This window comes from Castor canadensis, chromosome 2 (genome assembly GCF_047511655.1).
Source record: "Castor canadensis chromosome 2, mCasCan1.hap1v2, whole genome shotgun sequence".
Taxonomy (NCBI): Eukaryota; Metazoa; Chordata; class Mammalia; order Rodentia; family Castoridae; genus Castor; species Castor canadensis.
The window spans coordinates 145,929,769-145,951,230 of NC_133387.1; the positions used below are offsets into that span (position 1 = coordinate 145,929,769).

The following is a 21,462-nucleotide window of genomic DNA, read 5'->3' on the forward strand; positions in this document are numbered from 1 at the left end:
GTCCATCACCTCACTCTTGAATTACTATTTTCTCTTTGTTCAAGACTACAATATATTCAGTACTACAGCAATCAGCTTCCTACTGTATTGGATCTAATCTGCCTATCATGGAAGTATGTTGCTGTGATAGAAGTCCACCTGCTGCCAACTTAGAATAGCCTCCTTTTTTCCTTTTATCCTCTTATGCATTTCCACATACACCCACAAAGCTCTGCACAATTAGAAAACTGTACACTACCAAATTCTATAAATGTTTACACTGTACATTGAAGAAATGTATTCTTAGTTTTATGTATAACTTCATTTTCTAGGCACCAATGCCTGGTTTCTGCACTCATCAGAAGTTACCAGAATGAACTTTTATTTGTTTTGGTGTCTCACCAGCACTCATGAGAATGTCTAGCAGGTCAGTGTCTGTTGCTTACAAAAGTATCCTGGGAATTCTGTCTCTCCTTGAAGAAAAAGATCAACACTCTGATATTGATTTATTGATTCAAGCTCTGCCACTTACTTACTGTGAAACCTTGGAGAATATTATATAATCCTCTATGCCTTGGTTTCCACATCTTTAAAATGGAGATGGCAACAATATCCAACTCAAGGGGTTGGAAAATTAAGTCATTACTTTGTAATGAGATTGGAATAGTTAATAATGATTAATAAAAGTCATTATTATTAACACTTGTATTATTTCTTTAAAATATTGACTATTGGCTGGGCATGGTAGTGAATGCCTATAATTGCAGCTAATTATATACATATACACACACACACACACACACACACACACACACACATATACATTGACTATATGCTTAAAACACTGTACTTTTCATATTTAGAACTCTACCTTTTCAAAGCACTTGTACATGATCTCATCTGGTTTTTAAAATGCAACCATCTAGTGACATACATTATATGAATATTCCTTCAGTTTTATTGATTAAATGTAAACTCATTAATCAGTGTGTCCGAAATCAAAGCCTAGTTCCCTCTCTGGCTCCTAAATCCGTATTTCCAACAAGAAATTTTCCCCTTTGGCCTCAAAGTCAATGTGGACCAAATGATATTATAGCTCCCTTCCTTCTTGCTTTAGACATCACCCAGTCATTGAAGATGGAATTAATAGTTGTTTCTTATTAGTAGGAGCCTTAAGTGTTCTCTCACCTTTCCAAATTTAGCGTTACCAAACACCATCAATTCTGTAGCCTAAGTCTCTAAGATGGGTTCCTTCTCTGCATGGGTTTTACCTCTTATCACTGGGATTTAAGAAATTCCTTCCTGGTCTCCCTCTCTGCAGTGTCACTTCCCTCACATCCACGCTCAGTGTTGCTACTCAAATCACCTTTCCAAATGCAGATCCTAGCATGCAGCATTCCTGATTCTTCAGTGGTCCCATTGGAAAAAGCCCACTTTCTCATAATACCATCTGACGTATTCAGAACCTGTCACCCCTTTCTGCCATGCCAACACATACTATTGTAGAATGATCGTCGCATATGCAGATCTTTATCATTGGTTTTTGTGGCTTTTCTTAACCAAGAACATAACTTCACAGATGGTATGGTTTTAGTTTACTTACCTTTATGGTCTCAACACGAACCAGTGTTTAGCACATAGAAAGCATCAATAAATAGTTTCTAGATACCTTGATAAAAAATTGGTCAGAAAATTCATATATCATATGATTGGTAAACATGTGCCTAATATTGTCTGGCACCTAGAAAGTTCTTAGGGAATGTTTCATGGATGAACAGAACTGGTGCTGCTCAATGACAACCAAAAAAACAAATCTTTCTTACTTTGTCTGCAAGGAACTGGTTGCGACGATCTTCGATCAGTTTTTCCACAGCCCGCCTGTGTTCCAGTTGTTTCATTCTTTGTTTCTGAGCATTCATTAATTCTATTCTGTCATCCTCAGCAAGCTTAGCTAACATAGCTTTCCTAAAGATATCCTCTTCTTCTTTTGCAGCCTGTAGGACTAGTTCCTTCAGTGCCATTTGTTCTTCAAAATCTTGCTTCATCTCTTTCTGCTTTCTCAATTTCTCTTCTGCTTCTTCCTAAACAACAATGTAGCTACAAGTTAACTATTTCCTTGCATCATATTTATAAAGAAAGGAGAATAACGTGGGTGTGGTGGTGAACAATTGCAATCCCAGCACTAAGGAGGCAGAGGCAAGGATGGTAGATTTGAGGCCAGCCTGGGCTACACTGCAAGAACCTGTCTCAAAAATACAAAAATGAAACAAAAGAATAGGATAGAGTTTTGTTATGCTTAGCATTACAGTATGAAATCACAGAAACTGAAAAATTAAGCCTTTTCATGATAACACTTTGCCCCACCATTTTTTAAAAACTATTTGAATTAAAGAACAGGTTCCTTTGAATTGCCTTCTATCATTTATCTTAAAACTTTAATTTATGTGTGTATATATATATATATATTTACCATCTTGTTCCTGATGGTAATTAACTCAGAATTAATATATAACTAATTTGAAAAGGGTTAATACAGAAACTTTGTCTTGCACACCTGAGTCTGTTGGTCTTGCTCTGTCATGAATCATTCTAAACTCTTGCCTGAAAGAGATGTTCAACCCACTTATTAGTTTTCATTTCCAACTTCTTTTCCTCATGAAATCACAGCTGCAGTTACCCCTCTGCAGTCTGCTAACACTCCTCCCATTCTTCAAAAATCTCTAACACTTAGAAACAATAATCTAGCAATGACAGAGTTTTAAAGGGAATGTCAAATTTACTTGGAGCAGGTAAATACCTTTTCCAGAAGCTTTTGTTTTCCAAACATTTATGAAAATGTCCAAACAGACCAAAAATATTTTTAAATGTACGGTTATCATCCATATACCTAACACCTAAATTCTATTAATTACATTTTACTATTCTTGTTTATCATCTCTCTGTTCAACCAGGGATGACACAAGTTTAAATCCTTTTCTAATCTAACCAACTTGCCCAGTTATAACACAAGGTCCAGGCAGGTCAGTATCTTCAAGGCAACTAAAATACTGCCTTAACACCAGTATTGGCCAGAATTCTTACTTACAGGTAATAGAAAGTATAAGGGATTTACTACAAGCCATTAGGTATCATTCAGAACTTCCAGAAGAGCTGGGAAACCAAGGAACCCCATTATGGTAACTGGACCAAAACCACCCCAAGTGATCCCTTCCTGTATGTGTCTGGATCTCACTTTGCTCCCTTCCATCTTCCCACCTTGCAGGGGCAGGGGAGATCAGTGTTAGATACAACCTGGGTCACATGAAGAGCCTCAGCTAAAAGAAGAGAGATGAAGTTTTAATTTTTAATTCTTTATAATTATAGTAAGTCGGTCTTTAAAGGGGGGTGGGGTGGGGAATTAAACGTCAGCTGCACGACTTGGCTCATTTTATTTTCTACATTGAGTATGAGGCCTCGCCTTCATTATTACCCCTCTCATCCCCCTCCAGTTCTCTCTCCTCCATAAAGTCTTCTCCGGTCTGACTAACATCCACCTCTCTTTCTGCCCTTTTAATTAAATAGCATTTAATTTCTCCATCACTTCATTATACTTATCTCCTGAAAATGAACTCCTAGGGGACATATTTTGTTTTTCCTTGAGGTCCTGGGCAGTGTTTCGAGAATTCATCTTTTGTGTTATTTATTTACCGTGTTTTACAGAGAAGTCAAAGGTTCATAGAAAGCAGTGTTACTTTCTCATCTTCTCACTTTGAAATTCCTTGAGAATTTATAACATTTTGCACACAGAAATTCTCTATATAGTGTACGAAATTTAAAACATTTATACAGTTAATAGTTCCTGGAATCCATCTTCCATGCAAAATTGTACTTTAATGTGTTGGTGAAGACATCTAGCTAAAAAGCGGGGACATGTTTGGCCAAATATTTTTCAACTACAAAAGTGTTCATGTACTCTTCAATAGGTTTGAATCAGCATTATGCTAGTTATGTGGTACAAACTACATAATTTTGCACCCTTTTCTGTGTTTTAAAACCCATTATGTGGTTACAGAAATAGGTGTTCATTGAAACTTCGAAATAATTTACTATCAAACTACTCTGATCCTGGAAATGAGTATTATCTGAGTTGGGCAATCCTCTGGAAGTTCAGCCTTAAACAAGGACTCATACCTAGATATTTTATTGGGGACACACAATCCCAGAAACAGCAGTGAGAGACAAGCAAAGTAAAATACAGAAGGAAAAAAAGCCAGCACAAAGCTGAGCGTAGTGGTACACATCTGTAATCCCAGCTACTCAGGAGGTGGAGGCAGGAAGATCACAAGTTTCAGGCCAGCTGAGTCAAAGGCAGTAACAAGGCCCTGTCTCATAAACAAAGTAAAAAGGCTGGGGGCATAACTCAAGTGACAGAGTGCTTGCCTAGCATGCACAAGGCCCTGGGTTCAATTCCCAGCATGGGAAAATGATGATGATAAAAAAAAGCCTACACAAGGATGAAACACTGAGCTGATTACAACTCTGGGCAACACAAGCTCAATCCTGTCAGGTCTGTGGGAAGAATGCATGCAGCACCTTCCAGAACTTCCCAGAAAGAGGACAGAGAATTCTCCCATTAGTTGCTATCCTGTTGGTTAGGGATGGGACGGGATGTTAGCTCCTGCTGCCACCCACACCCATGCTCTCGGAAGCTGTCAGCACAGTGGCTCTCAGTGCCCATGAATGTGCTCTGCAGCTGCCTCCAATCTCCAGGGAATTCTTAGTGAAACAGCTGATCTCAGGAGGCGTCACATTATTGCATCCGTCTCTATAACATTCCCAAGGTCTTAAGGTACAATGAGAGATTCACCCAGCTGTAGCACGTGTCAGCATTTCATTCTTTTTAGGGATGAGTAACATTCTGCTACACACACACTGTACTTTGTGCACACATTCATCAATCCATGGACACTGGCTGTTTCCACGTTTTCACTGCCCTGAATAATGCTGCTATGGACATTTACATACATTTTTTGGTGGTACTGGAGTTTGGACTCAGGGCCTCATACTTGCCAGTCAGGCGCTCTACCACTTGAGCCACTCTTCCAGTCCTGAATGTACGAATTTTTGTGTAGACCTAAGAGCACTAATTCTTAACCATTCTTCTTTTCTCGTATACGTACTTAAAGGCATAATCTTCCCACCAAGCAGTCTTCAGCTGCATCCCACATATTCTGGCAAACTCTTACTGTCAGTCCGAAACTTCTAATTTCCATTGATTTCTTCTTTTCTCATTGCTTATTTAAAATATGTATTACTTAACTATTAAATATTTAAGGATTACACAGGTATATTTTCATTACTGATTTCTAATTTAATTTTTGTTGAAGAAAACATTTGGTATGATTTAAAACCTTGTAAATATATTGAGGCTTCCTTTATGTCCTGGATCGTGAGCTGTGTGGTGACCGTCCTGTGCACCTGAGCAGAGCGGTACTCTGCTCCTGCAGGTGAAGCACGCTAATGTACCTGGGAGGTGTGTTGCTGTTGTTGCTCAGCACGTCCCCTGGGTTTGAGTTCTTAGTCTGTGGATGAGTGGGAAAGGAGTATTGAAATCTCACTCCACTCGTGGATTTGTCTCTCTCTCCTGTCAGTCTACCTCGTGTGTGGTGAAGCTCTGTTGTTTAGGTTCATACACCGTTAGACTTAGTACAGTCACTAAATGAATTTATTCTGACAAAACCCCTTTGTCCTAAAGCTGACTTTGTCTCCTATTAATGAAGACACTTCAACCTGCTTTTAATTTGTTACTGTGTGCATGTGTACTTCACCTTTCTGCTTTTAAACTCCGTGTCCTCGTACTGAAATTGTGTTGACTGTGGACCTCACAATCGCATCATCCCTTTTATGGTACAGTTCCTGGCTTGCTACCTGAGTCTAACTTTTTTAATCAGCTTGAAAATTTCAGTCTTTTAACCACAGCATTTACAGCATCCATACACTACATCAACGTCAATACGGCTGTGCTTAAACCCACGATCTTTCACTGCTTCATCTCAAACTTACACTTCTCTACGTCAGCCATTCGTCCCGACTCTGAGACTTACTTTTAGCTTCCTCCTGCACTCCTCGGCCTGCTCCTCCTCATACAGTTCTTGTCGCACTTGTTCCAAGTCTTCACGCTGCCGCAGCATTGCTTCCAATCTCTGAGTCAGCTATTAAATTTAAAAATATATATTTATAGTACCCAAATTCTACAACTGTTTCAGAATTTCATTGGTCTTGAAGGAGGGGGTATTTCATACTGTGTTCTGAAGCTGTAGCCTTTTTTCCTCGGCTTCTTGAACTTTTGCCATTCGCTCTTCTTCTCTTTGCTGTTGTACACTGGCAAACTCGATGATTTTTCTGTTTTCTTCTTCCATCTCCTCACGTTTCTTTTTTCTCCAGAGCACCTGCTCTTTCTGAAACTCTTCAATATATTTTCGAGTTGCATTCATTTTTTCTAGCTTTTGCTGTCTTTCCCTAAAACAGCAACCATTACAGAAATAATAAAATATCGGAAGAGAAAAAGCAATTTCCTTCTGTTGATAATAATGTGGGGGAAATACCCTTTGTATTTATGGTCTGTTCATTCATTAAAGCAATAAACATTTTGTATGCCACTACATGGAAGGCCAGGCATGAATCAAAATATTGGTATGCCTCTCTACTTACCTAATGAAGTTTTCAGAGGCTCATTTTACAAAGGCTACAACCTGTTAACCTTAACAGTGCAATGCTCTATGTGCCTACCAAGGAAATTCACCAGAAAACATGTACTCTGGCATAAAATATGTGCATATTTAGTAAAAACAAAGGTTTTGTTCATCTGGTCACTTATTATCAGATAATTTACTAATGATCATTCTGACAAAGGTGAATGGAGTTGCTTTCAATTGAAGGTATGTATCATAGCTACATTTATTGAGCACTTACTAAGTATCAGGCATATAAGAAAATTGGGATACACCTACAGTTGGTCTTCTTCATAGATCTTCCTCACAATTTCATCAATCATGAGTTTCTCTTTCAGCAGCTCATCATAAGCCTCTTGCTTTTTTCTTTCTTGTTCTTCAAGCTGTTTCTCTAAGTCGTGACAGTACTGTGCCTTTTCTCTGTTTCGCCTGTCTTCTGCAGCATTCTCTTCCTTGACTACTCTCTCATGTTCTTCCATCATGGTTTTGGCTATTTCAGCATTGCGTTTCTGAAATTAAAACAAAACGTAGCTTTCCATTTTCAAGTTTGAGCACAGTATCATAGGCTATCTTAATTATTTTTTTTTTCATTTAAGATTACTTTATTAGCTCCTCTACAGTGGGCACATTAAACACTTTCAAGTTTTAGGTTTGGCCTGTTACATAAAATAAGTATTTTTCATCTGTCTACTACATAAAAACCAAGAATGAGTTGCTGTGACCTGAAGGGGGCAAATGACCAGTCAGACCCCAGAGAGGCTTTCCTGCTATTTCAAGAAGCTCTCTCAGGGCATCACCTGCTAAGAATAATTAAGTCAAGATTCAAAAAAATATACAAAAACATTATTAATAACTATTTTAACTGCTAAAGCGGTACCCATCTTTCCTGCTATTCAGAAGTTGATCTAGGCACTTTCATAGTTTTGAGCCCCACTGTTTGTCAGCTGGTGTCTATAGCACTATAGTATCTGTAGTACTGTCTCTCTCCAGGTCTGCTATTAAGTGACTGAACACCTCTCAAGTTTCTACCAGGCAAAACTTTGGTTCCTGTGATAGCCCTTGAATTTCCTCCTTCTGGTTTATTAAGGGCCCTTTTATATAGCTGAGGTACAAACTTCAACTTACAAAGGTCACATAAGTTTCTGTGCCTGTTTTCTGCAGTTTTTAATTCACTGAATACCATTCTTGCTTAGTTAGAAACAGTTCTTTTCTTGGGTGGATTAAACCCCTTAATTGTTTTGAGCATTTAAAATCACTTAATAAAATAAAATTTAAATTAAATGTACTGGAGCAATTTTTAAAATCATCCTTTGGTTTTAAGATCACAACCCAAATTCAGGAATGATTTAGCACCATCAAAGAGAGTGGAATAGGAATGCTGATTGTCATTGAATGCTGATTGTCATTCCGGATGTAACTGATGCCTTCTGTAATATACCCTGTTAATGTTACTTAATCAGATTTGTTTCTTTTCTTTCTACATGTTGTACTAAGTGCTTTAAAAAATACAAAATGACAAAATCTTACATATAGATTAGTACACTTACAAAAATACAATGTTCTCTTTTAGAGAAAAGAAAACTATGGGAGACAGAGCCAAAACTAGTACCTAGATATCCTGACAGAAGTATTTGGCTCCAAGTGTGTGGGTCAATTTTCATTTAGAAAATAGGAACAACTTTGGGGGATTTCCAAGATGGCGGCTAGAGGGAGGAAGCAAAAAGCGTGTCTCCTAAAGTGAAATCTTGGAGAGACACTGGAGACACACCTTGCAGGCAAGGCCACTGAGAAGAGGCAAAACTTTGACCCCGCCACACATCCAGCCAGCACCAAGAATCTCCACTTCACATTGAATGGAGAAACCAGGAGGGCCGCCAGTCACCCGCGCCCAGACGGCTTGGGAAGACATGGACCACAAGGTGAGCTAAGTGGTACACGGTACTCCCACAGACAACCCTGGGCCAGATCAGCATATCCCCCTGGACAGACTGACCCCCACCCAGGGAAAAAAGAGAAACTTAGTAATAAGCAATAAGAACAATAAAGACACGTAGCAAAGAGGGTGGGGTGCCCTGAGTGCCAAAGAGCGGGGGGAGGAATCCCTCCCGGAACTCTAAATAAACAAGCTGGGCCTGGCCGGAGAGGGTGGGAGTGGGGGCGAGCAACCAGCAACCAGGAGCGGGAAAGCTTGTGAGAGTGGCGGAGGGAGGAAAACTCCACAGGAGAGGGGGGAAGACCCAATTCCCACATGAGCTGTAAATAAACATGCAGGCCTGAGAAAGCGGGTGCAGTGTGACCTCCCCCAGTGTGCTTGGAAAGGGGAAAGCTTGGAGCAGCAGCTCACACACAGGAGAACTCTGGATAAACAAAGCCTGCAGGGCCAGGTGAGTGCTAAGCTCACCCCAGAGATCTGCATAAGTAACGCTGCCAGCTACAGCAGGCTGACAGCAGCGGGCAGGCAAGCCACAGCCACAGATACTACTCTCAGAACTGTCTCCAGATGCTTTTTTTTCTCTCTCCCTACTTTTGATGAGAAAACAACCAAACTACACCTGCATGCTGAAAAACTTACTGAAACTGTATTGCATTTGAACTTGGGACACTTGGTGGGGTTTTTTTTGTGTGTGTGTGTGTGTCGTTTTGTTCTACTTTATGCGTCCCCTTTGATGAGACAGCTACAGAACAACATCTGAGGCACCATCTCCAGGACTGGAGACTGAGACGGACACCCAAATTATTAATACTGAAACTTCATTGCATTTGAACTTGGAGGTTTTTGGGTATTTTTAGTTTTTTGTATTTTTTTTAAATTTTCTATTTTTCATCTTATTTTAATTCATTTTTATATATACATATTTCTTTCATTTACTTACTTTTAATTTTTATTCTTTATTCTTTTTATGTTTTATTTGCAATCCTCTCTCTGTCTCTCTAATGCCTTTTCAGTTTACGGTTGATTAGTATACTGTCTCTTCCTGTTTATATCTTCGAAACTTTTTTTGTTTGTTTCTTTGTTTTGTTTTGGTTTTTTTCTACTTGATTATTTGTTTTTCCCTTTTCCTTTAACTTCTTTGCTTTCCATCCCCTCTCAACCTTCCATTCTAAATATCATTAGTGCTATTATTACAGCCAGAAAATACTTAATTGCACACAGTACAGGGACAATAACAACACCAAGAGCAATGATGGGAAGACAAAAAACAGGGAAACCAGTTTCCCCACAGCAAAAAATTAGTACAGGAACCAGAGGGGAATGAAGAAAACAGATACTCAGATCCAGACTCCAACAAAATGAAGATAAACTATACCAAAGAACCCAATGAAGCCCACAAGAATAATTTAAAAGAAGACATACTACAAGTACTCAATAAGAATTTTATAGAGATGATACTGGATATGGTCAACCAAAATGTACAGGAGACACTCAAGAAATTCCAAGACAACAAAAATAGAGAATTTGAAAAAGCAAAAGAAGAAATAAAGGAAACCATAGAAGCACTGTATAAACACCAAAATGAAACAGAGAACACGATTAATAAAGAGATAAATGAACTCAGGACAAAAATAGACAACATTAAAGAGGAAACAACCCAGGATATGGAAAACCTCAGAAAAAAGAATGAAACAGAATTGCAAAACAAAACGGAAGGCCAATCCAGCAGAATAGAACAAACAGAAGACAGAATCTCAGAACTTGAAGATGAAATGGTAATTAAAGGAACAACCGAAGAACTATTAAACAACTCAAGACCTGTGAAAAGAAAATGCAGGAACTCACTGACTCGATCAAAAGAACAAACTTGAGAATCATGGGCATCGAAGAAGGAAAAGAGGTACAAGCAAAGGGAATGCGTAATATATTTAAGAAAATAATAACGGGAAATTTCCCAAATCTAGAGAAAGATAATCCCATACAGACACAAGAGGCCTCCAGAACACCAAACAGACCACATCAAAATAGAACTACCCCATGACATATCATCATTAAAACAACAAGTTCAGAAACTAAGGAAAGAATATTGAAGGCTGTAAGAGAGAAAAAACAAGTAATATACAAAGGTTAAACCCATCAAAATCACAGCAGACTTCTCAACAGAAACATTAAAAGCAACAAGAGCGTGGGGTGAGATCTTCTGGGCACTGAATGAAAATAACTTCAACCCCAGGATACTCTACCCAGCAAAACTATCATTCAAAATAGATGGAGCAATAAAAGTCTTCTATGATAAGCAGAAACTAAAACAATATGTGACCACAAAGCCACCACTACAAAGGATTCTGCAAGGGATTCTGCACACAGAAAGTGAAACCCAACTTAACCATGAAAGGACAGGCAGCAACAAACTACAGGAAAAGAAAAAGCAAGACAGTAAAGAGTAACCTCAACTTAGGTACACACAATCAAACCTTCAAACAACTAAGACAACTAAATGACAGGAATCACCACATACCTATCAGTACTAACATTTAATGTTAACGGATTTAATTCACCCATCAAAAGGCACTGCTTGATGAAATGGATTAAAAAGAAAGATCCAACAATTTGTTGCTTACAGGAGACCTATCTCACCGACAGAAATAAACATACGCTTAGGATGAAAGGCTGGAAGAAGATTTACCAAGCCAATGGCCCCCAAAAACAGGCAGGAGTAGCAATACTTATCTCTGACAAAGTAGACTTCAAACCTACATTGATCAAACGAGATAAAGAAGGACACTCCCTACTAATAAAAGGGGAAATAGACCAAAAGGAAATAATAATTATCAACCCATATACACCCAATGTCAACGCACCCAATTTCATCAAACATACCCTGAAAGACCTAAAAGCATATATTAACTCCAACACAGTGGTTGTGGGAGACAACCCATTATCATTAATACACAGGTCATCCAAACAAAAATCAATAAAGAAATCAAAGATCTAAAATGTACAATAGATCAAATGGACCTACTTGATGTCTACAGAACATTTCATCCAACCTCTACACAATACACATTCTTCTCAGCAGCCCATGGAACCTTCTCCAAAATAGATCATATCCTAGGGCACAAAGCAAGCCTCAGCAAATATAAGAAAATAGAAATTATACCATGCATAATTTCTGATCACAATGCAATAAAACTAGAACTCAACTACAAAAGTAAAAACAAAAAACATGCAAACAGCTAGAAACTAAATAACTCATTACTTAATAAACAATGGGTCATTGATGAAATAAAAGAGGAAATTAAAAAGTTCCTAGAAGTCAATGAAAATGAAAACACAACCTACCAGAACCTATGGGACACAGCTAAGACAGTCCTGAGAGGAAAGTTTATAGCCATGAGTACATATATTAAAAAGACTGAAAGATCCCATATCAATGACCTAATGATACATCTCAAACTCCTAGAAAAACAAGAACAATGTATGGACATATGAATAATAAAACAATGAAAAAAAAAAAGAACAAGCAAATCCCAAAACAAATAGGAGAGAAATAATAAAAATACGAGCTGAAATCAATGAAATAGAAACCAAAAAAACCATACAAAGAATTAATGGAACAAAAAGTTGGTTCTTTGAAAAAATAAACAAGATCGATAGACCCCTTGCAAACCTGACTAAAATGAGGAGAGAAAAAACCCAAATTAGTAGAATGCAAAAGGGGAGATGACAACAAACACCGTGGAAGTCCACGAAATCATCAGAGACTACTTCAAGAACCTATATTCAAATAAATTTGAAAATCTTAAAGAAATGGACAGATTTCTAGATACATATGATCATCCAAAACTGAACCAAGAGGAAATTAATCACCTGAATAGATCTATAACACAAAATGAAATTGAAGCAGCAATCAAGAATCTCCCCAGAATTCCAAGATGGCGGCTAGAGGTAGGAAGCAGAAAGCGACCCTCCTATAGTGAAATCTTGGAGAGACGCTGGAGACACACTTTGCAGGCATAATCACCGAGAAAAGGCATAACTTTGACTCCTCCACATCTCCAGCCGGCGCAGAGAATCTCCACTTCACGTTAAACGGAGAACTGAGGAGGCCCCCGGGCTGCCAGTGGCCGGCGCCCATACGGCTTGGGAAGACGCGGACCAGCTTACTGTCGATTAGTACACTAACACTCCCTGTTTATACCTTTGAAACTCTCTTGTCTGATACCTTGTTCTGCTTTCTCCCTCTTGTCTGTATGTCTGTTCTCCCCTTTTCTTTAACTTCTTGCTTTCCATCTCAGCTCACTCTTCCATTCTCAATATTACCATTGTTATTATTACAAGCTAGAAAATACTTAATTACACACAGTACAGGGACAGTAACAACACCAAGGACAATGACAGGAAGACAGAAAAAACAAGGAAACCAGTTTCCCCACAGCAAAAAATTAGTACAGGAACCAGAGGGGAATGAAGAGAACAGAAACTCAGAGCCAGACTCCAACAAAATGAAGATAAACTATGCCAAAGGACCCAATGAAGCCTACAAGAATAATTTAAAAGAAGACATACTACAAGTACTCAATGAGAATTTTATAGAGATGATACTGGATAGGGTCAACCAAAATGTACAGGAGACACTCAAGAAATTCCAAGACAATAAAAATAGAGAATTTGAAAAAGCAAAAGAAGAAATAAAGGAAACCATAGAAGCACTGTATAAACACCAAAGTGAAAGAGAGAACACAATGAATAAATGGATAAATGAACTCAGGACAAAAATAGACAACAATAAAGAAGAAAACAGCCAGGATATGGAAAACCTCAGAAAAAAGAACGAAACAGAACTGCAAAACAAAACGGAAGGCCAATCCAGCAGAATAGAACAAACAGAAGACAGAATCTCAGAACTTGAAGATGAAATGGTAATTAAAGGAAAAACTGAAGAACTACTAATTAAACAACTCAAGACCTGTGAAAAGAAAATGCAAGAACTCACTGACTCCATCAAAAGACCAAACTTGAGAATCATGGGCATCGAAGAAGGAGAAGAGGTGCAAGCGAAGGGAATGCGTAATATATTCAACAAAATAATAACAGAAAATTTCCCAAATCTAGAGAAAGATATTCCCATACAAATGCAAGAGGCCTCCAGGACACCAAACAGACCAGATCAAAATAGAACTACTCCACGACATATCATCATTAAAACAAGTTCAGAAACTAAGGAAAGAATATTGAAGGCTGCAAGAGAGAAAAAACAAGTAACATACAAAGGTAAACCCATCAAAATCACAGCAGACTTCTCAACAGAAACATTAAAAGCAAGAAGAGCGTGGGGTGAAATCTTCCGGGCACTGAATGAAAATAACTTCAACCCCAGGATACTCTACCCAGCAAAGCTATCATTCAAAATAGATGGAGCAATAAAAGTCTTCCATGATAAGCAGAAACTAAAACAATATGTGACCACAAAGCCACCATTACAAAAGATTCTGCAAGGGATCCTGCACACAGAAAGTGACACCTAACTTAACCATGAAAAGGCAGGCAGCACCAAACCACAGGATAAGAAAAAGCAAGACAGTAGAGAGTAACATCAAGTTAGGTACACACAATCAAAACTTCAAACAACTAAGATAACAAAATGGCAGGAATCACCACATACCTATCAGTACTAACACTTAATGTTAATGGACTTAATTCACCCATCAAAAGACACCGTTTGACAAAATGGATTAAAAAAGAAGATCCAACAATTTGTTGCTTACAGGAGACTCATCTCACCAACAGAAATAAGCATATGCTTAGGATGAAAGGCTGGAAGAAGATTTACCAAGCCAATGGCCCCCGAAAACAAGCAGGAGTAGCAATACTTATCTCTGACAAAGTAGACTTCAAACCTACATTGATCAAACGAGATAAAGAAGGACATTCCATACTAATAAAAGGGGAAATAGACCAAAAGGAAATAATAATCATCAATCTGTACGCACCCAATGTCAACGCACCCAATTTCATCAAACATACCCTGAAAGACCTAAAACCATATATAAACGCCAACACAGTGGTTGTGGGAGACTTTAACACTCCATTATCATCAATAGATAGGTCATCCAAACAAAAACTCAATAAAGAAATCCAAGATCTAAAATATGCAATAGATCAAGTGGACCTAGTAGATGTCTACAGAACATTTCATCCAACCTCTACACAATATACATTCTTCTCAGCAGCCCATGGAACCTTCTCCAAAATAGATCATATCCTAGGGCACAAAGCAAGCCTCAGCAAATACAAGAAAATAGAAATAATACCATGCATACTATCTGACCACAATGCAGTAAAAGTAGAACTCAACAACAAAAGTAAAGACAAAAAACATGCAAACAGCTGGAAACTAAATAACTCATTACTTAATGAAGAATGGATCATTGATGCAATAAAAGACGAAATTAAAAAGTTCCTAGAAGTCAATGAAAATGAAAACACAACCTACCGGAACCTATGGGACACAGCTAAGGCAGTCCTGACAGGAAAGTTTATAGCCATGAGTGCATATATTAAAAAGATTGAAAGATCCCAAATCAATGACCTAATGATACATCTCAAACTCCTAGAAAAACAAGAACAAGCAAATCCCAAAACAAATAGAAGGAGAGAAATAATAAAAATAAGAGCTGAAATCAACGAAATAGAAACCAAAAAAACCATACAAAGAATTAATGAAACAAAAAGTTGGTTCTTTGAAAAAATAAACAAGATCGATAGACCCCTGGCAAACCTGACTAAAATGAGGAGAGAAAAAACCCAAATTAGTAAAATCAGGAATGCAAAAGGGGAGATAACAACAAACACCATGGAAGTCCAGGAAATCATCAGAGACTACTTTGAGAACCTATATTCAAATAAATTTGAAAATCTCAAAGAAATGGACAGATTTCTAGATACATATGATCATCCAAAACTGAACCAAGAGGAAATTAATCACCTGAATAGACCTATAACACAAAATGAAATTGAAGCAGCAATCAAGAGTCTCCCCAAAAAGAAAAGTCCAGGACCTGATGGATTCTCTGCTGAATTCTATCAGACCTTTAAAGAAGAACTGATACCAACCCTCCTTAAACTGTTCCATGAAATAGAAAGGGAAGGAAAACTGCCAAACACATTTTATGAAGCCAGTATTACACTTATCCCAAAACCAGGCAAAGACACCTCCAAAAAGGAGAACTATAGGCCAATCTCCTTAATGAACACTGATGCAAAAATCCTCAACAAAATAATGGCAAATCGAATTCAGCAACACATCAAAAAGATTATTCACCACGACCAGGTAGGCTTCATCCCAGGGATGCAGGGGTGGTTCAACATACGAAAATCAATAAACGTAATAAACCACATTAACAGAAGCAAAGACAAAAACCACTTGATCATCTCAATAGATGCAGAAAAAGCCTTTGATAAGATCCAACATCATTTCATGATAAAAGCTCTAAGAAAACTAGGAATAGAAGGAAAGTTCCTCAACATTATAAAAGCTATATATGACAAACCTACAGCCAGCATTATACTTAACAGAGAAAAATTAAAACCATTCCCACTAAAATCAGGAACCAGACAAGGATGCCCACTATCTCCACTCCTATTCAACATAGTACTGGAATTCCTAGCCAGAGCAATTAGGCAAGAAGAAGGAATAAAAGGAATACAAATAGGTAAAGAAACTGTCAAAATATCCCTATTTGCAGACGACATGATCCTATACCTTAAAGACCCAAAAAACTCTACTCAGAAGCTTCTAGACATCATCAATAGCTATAGCAAGGTAGCAGGATATAAAATCAACATAGAAAAATCATTAGCATTTCTATACACTAACAATGAGCAAACGGAAAAAGAATGTTTGAAAACAATTCCATTTACAATAGCCTCAAAAAAAATCAAATACCTAGGTGTAAACCTAACAAAAGATGTGAAAGACCTCTACAAGGAAAACTATACACTTCTGAAGAAAGAGATTGAGGAAGAATATAGAAAGTGGAGAGATCTCCCATGCTCATGGATTGGTAGAATCAACATAGTAAAAATGTCAATACTCCCAAAAGTAATCTACATGTTTAATGCAATTCCCATCAAAATTCCAATGACATTCATCAAAGAGATTGAAAAATCTACTGTTAAATTTATATGGAAACACAAGAGGCCACGAATAGCCAAGGCAATACTCAGTCAAAAGAACAATGCAGGAGGTATCACAATACCTGACTTCAAACTATATTACAAAGCAATAATAATAAAAACAGCATGGTACTGGCACAAAAACAGACATGAAGACCAGTGGAACAGAATAGAGGATCCAGATATGAAGCCACACAACTATAAGCAACTTATCTTTGACAAAGGAGCTAAAAATATACGATGGAGAAATAGCAGCCTCTTCAACAAAAACTGCTGGGAAAACTGGTTAGCAGTCTGCAAAAAACTGAAACTAGATCCATGTATATCACCCTATACCAAGATTAACTCAAAATGGATCAAGGATCTTAATATCAGACCCCAAACTCTTAAGTTGATACAAGAAAGAGTAGGAAATACTCTGGAGTTAGTAGGTATAGGTAAGAACTTTCTCAATGAAACCCCAGCAGCACAGCAACTAAGAGATAGCATAGATAAATGGGACCTCATAAAACTAAAAAGCTACTGTTCATCAAAAGAAATGGTCTCTAAACTGAAGAGAACACCCACAGAGTGGGAGAAAATATTTGCCAATTATACATCAGACAAAGGACTGATAACCAGAATATACAGGGAACTTAAAAAACTAAATTCTCCCAAAACTAATGAACCAATAAAAAAATGGGCATGTGAACTAAACAGAACTTTCTCAAAAGAAGAAATTCAAATGGCCAGAAAACACATGAAAAAATGCTCACCATCTCTAGCAATAAAGGAAATGCAAATTAAAACCACACTAAGATTCACCTCACCCCTGTTAGAATAGCCATCATCAGCAACACCACCAACAACAGGTGTTGGCGAGGATGCGGGGAAAAAGGAACCCTCTTACACTGTTGGTGGGAATGTAGACTAGTACAACCACTCTGGAAAAAAATTTGGAGGCTACTTAAAAAGCTGGACATCGATCTACCATTTGATCCAGCAATACCACTCTTGGGGATATACCCAAAAGACTGTTACTCCAGAGGCACCTGCACATCCATGTTTATTGCGGCACTATTCACAATAGCCAAGTTATGGAAACAGCCAAGATGCCCCAGCACTGATGAATGGATTAAGAAAATGTGGTATCTATACACAATGGAATTTTATGCAGCCATGAAGAAGAACGAAATGTTATCATTCGCTGGTAAATGGATGGAATTGGAGAACATCATTCTGAGTGAGGTTAGCCTGGCTCAAAAGACCAAAAATCGTATGTTCTCCCTTATATGTGGATATTAGATCAAGGGCAAACACAACAAGGGGATTGGACTATGAGCACATGATAAAAGCGAGAGCACACAAGGGAGGGGTGAGGATAGGTAAGACACCTAAAAAACTAGCTAGCATTTGTTGCCCTTAATGCAGAGAAACTAAAGCAGATACCTTAAAGCAACTGAGGCCAATAGGAAAAGGGGACCAGGAACTAGAGAAAAGGTTAGATTAAAAAGAATTAACCTAGAAGGTAACACCCATGCACAGGAAATCAATGTGAGTCAATGCCCTGTATAGCTATCCTTATCTCAACCAGCAAAACCCCTTGTTCCTTCCTATTATTGCTTATACTCTCTCTACAACAAAATTAGAGATAAGGGCAAAATAGTTTCTGCTGGGTATTGAGGGGGGGAGCGGGAGGGGGTGGAGTGGGTGGTAAGGGAGGGGGTGGGGGCAGGGGGGAGAAATAAACCAAGCCTTGTATGCACATATGAATAATAAAAGAAAAATGAAAAAAAAAAAAGAATCTCCCCAAAAAGAAAAGTCCAGAACCTGATGAATTCTGCTGAATTCTATCAGACCTTTAAAGAAGAACTGATACCAACCCACCTTAAACTGTTCCATGAAATAGAAAGGGAAGGAAAACTGCCTAACACATTTTATGAAGCCAGTATTACACTTATCCCAAAACCAGGCAAAGATACCTACAAAAAGGAGAACTATAGGCCAATCTCCTTAATGAACACTGATGCAAAAATCCTCTACAAAATAACGGCAAACCGAATTCAACAACACATCAAAAAGATTATTCACCACGACCAAGTAGGCTTCATCCCAGGAATGCAGGGGTGGTTCAACATACGAAAATAAACGTAATAAACCACATTAACAGAAGCAAAGAAAAAAACCACTTGATCATCTCAGTAGATGCAGAAAAAGCTTTAGGTAAGACCCAACACCATTTCATGATAAAAGCTCTAAGAAAACTAGGAATAGAAGGAAACTACCTCAACATTATAAAAGCTATATATGACAAATCTACAGCCAGCATTATACTTAACGGAGAAAAACTGAAATCAGTCCCTCTAAAATCAGGAACCAGACAAGGATGCCCACTATCTCCACTCCTATTCAACATAGAACTGGAATTCCTAGCCAGAGCAATTAGGCAAGAAGAAGGAATAAAAGGAATACAAATAGGTAAAGAAACTGTCAAAATATCCCTATTTGCAGACGACATGATCCTATACCTAAAAGACCCAAAAAACTCTACTCAGAAGCTCCTAGATACCATCAATAGCTACAGCAAGGTAGCAGGATATAAAATCGACATAGAAAAATTATTAGCATTTCTATACACTAATAATGAACAAACTAAAAAAGAATATATGAAAACAATTCCATTTACCATAGCTCAATGAAAATCAAATACCTAGGTGTAAACCTAACAAAAGATGTGAAAGACCTCTACAAGGAAAACTATACACTTCTGAAGAAAGAGATTGAGGAAGACTATAGAAAGTGGAGAGATCTCCCATGCTCATGGATTGGTAGAATCAACATAGTAAAAACGTCTATACTACCAAAAGTAATCTACATGTTTAATGCAATTCCCATCAAAATTCCAATGACATTCATGAAAGCGATTGAAAAATCTATGGTTAAATTTATATGGAAACACAAGAGGCCACGAATAGCCAAGGCAATACTCAGTCAAAAGAACAATGCTGGAGGTATCACAATACCTGACTTCAAACTATATTACAAAGCAATAACAACAAAAACAGCATGGTACTGGCACAAAAACAGACATGAAGACCAGTGGAACAGAATAGAGGACCCAGATATGAAGCCACACAACTATAACCAACTTGTCTTTGACAAAAGTGCTAAAAATATATGATGAAGAAAAAGCAGCCTCTTCAACAAAAACTGCTGGGAAAACTGGTTAGCAGTCTGCAAAAAACTGAAACTAGATCCATGTATATCACCCTATACCAAGATTAACTCAAAATGGATCAAGGATCTTGCTATCAGACCACAAACTCTAAAGTTGATACAGGAAAGAGTAGGAAATACTCTGGAGTTAACAGGTATAGGTAAGAACTTTCTCAATGGAACCCCAGCAACACAGCAACTAAGATTTAGCATAGATAAATGGGACTTCATAAAACTAAAAAGCTACTGTTCATCAAAAAAATGGTCTCTAAACTGAAGAGAACACCCACAGAGTAGGAGAAGATATTTGCCAGCTACACATCAGACAAAGGACTGATAACCAGACTATATAGGGAACTTAAAAAACTAAATTCTCCCAAAACTAATGAACCAATAAAGAAATGGGCAAGTGAACTAAACAGAACTTTCTCAAAAGAAGAAATTCAAATGGCCAAAAAACATGAAAAAATGCTCACCATCTCTAGCAATAAAGGAAATGCAAATTAAAACCACACTAAGATTCCACCTCACCCCTGTTAGAATAGCCATCATTAGCAACACCACCAACAACAGGTGTTGGCAAGGATGCAGGGGAAAAAGGAACCCTCTTACACTGTTGGTGGGAATGTAAACTAGTACAACCACTGTGGAAAAAAATTTGGAGGCTACTTAAAAAGCTAAACATTGATCTACCATTTGATCCAGCAATACCACTCTTGGGGATATACCCAAAAGACTGTGACACAGGTTACTCCAGAGGCACCTGCACACCCATGTTTATTGCGGCACTATTCACAATAGCCAAGTTATGGAAACAGCCAAGATGCCCCAGCACTGACAAATGGATTAAGAAAATGTGGTATCTATACACAATAGAATTTTATGCAGCCATGAAGAAGAATGAAATGTTATCATATGCTGGTAAATGGATGGAATTGGAGAACATCATTCTGAGTGAAGTTAGCCTGGCCCAAAAGACCAAAAATCGTATGTTCTCCCTCATATGTGGACATTAGGTCAAGGGCAAACACAACAAGGGGATTGAACTTTGATCACAAGATAAAAGCGAGTGCACACAAGGGAGATATGAGGATAGGTAAGACACCTAAAAAAGTTAGCTAGCATTTGTTGCCCTCAATGCAGAGAAACTAAAGCAGATACCTTAAAAGTAACTGAGGCCAATAGGAGAAGGGGACCAGGAACTAGAGAAAAGGTTAGATCAAAAAGAATTAACCTAGAAGGTAACACCCACACACAGGAAATCAATGTGAGTCAATGCCCTGTATAGCTATCCTTATCTCAACCAGCAAAACCCTTGTTCCTTCCTATTATTGCTTATACTCTCTCTATAACAAAATTAGAAATAAGGGCAAAATAGTTTCTGCTGGGTATTGGGGGGGGAGAGGGAGGGGGCGGAGTGGGTGGTAAGGGAGGAGGTGGGGGCAGGGGGGGAGAAATGAACCAAGC

At 38.1% G+C, this 21,462-nt stretch overlaps 1 protein-coding gene across 1 annotated transcript in view; it reads right to left on the bottom strand.

The window, feature by feature from the left end:
- Nucleotides 1-21,462, bottom strand: part of Mns1 (meiosis specific nuclear structural 1) — a 53,274-nt gene that overhangs the window by 6,107 nt on the left and 25,705 nt on the right. Inside the window, exons 5-8 of the mRNA XM_074066015.1 lie at nucleotides 6,969-7,198; nucleotides 6,261-6,477; nucleotides 6,063-6,170; nucleotides 1,803-2,060 (exon numbers count right to left, since the gene is read on the bottom strand). Of these exons, the coding sequence (XP_073922116.1) occupies nucleotides 1,803-2,060; nucleotides 6,063-6,170; nucleotides 6,261-6,477; nucleotides 6,969-7,198 (813 nt within the window). The remainder of the gene's footprint in view (nucleotides 1-1,802; nucleotides 2,061-6,062; nucleotides 6,171-6,260; nucleotides 6,478-6,968; nucleotides 7,199-21,462) is intronic.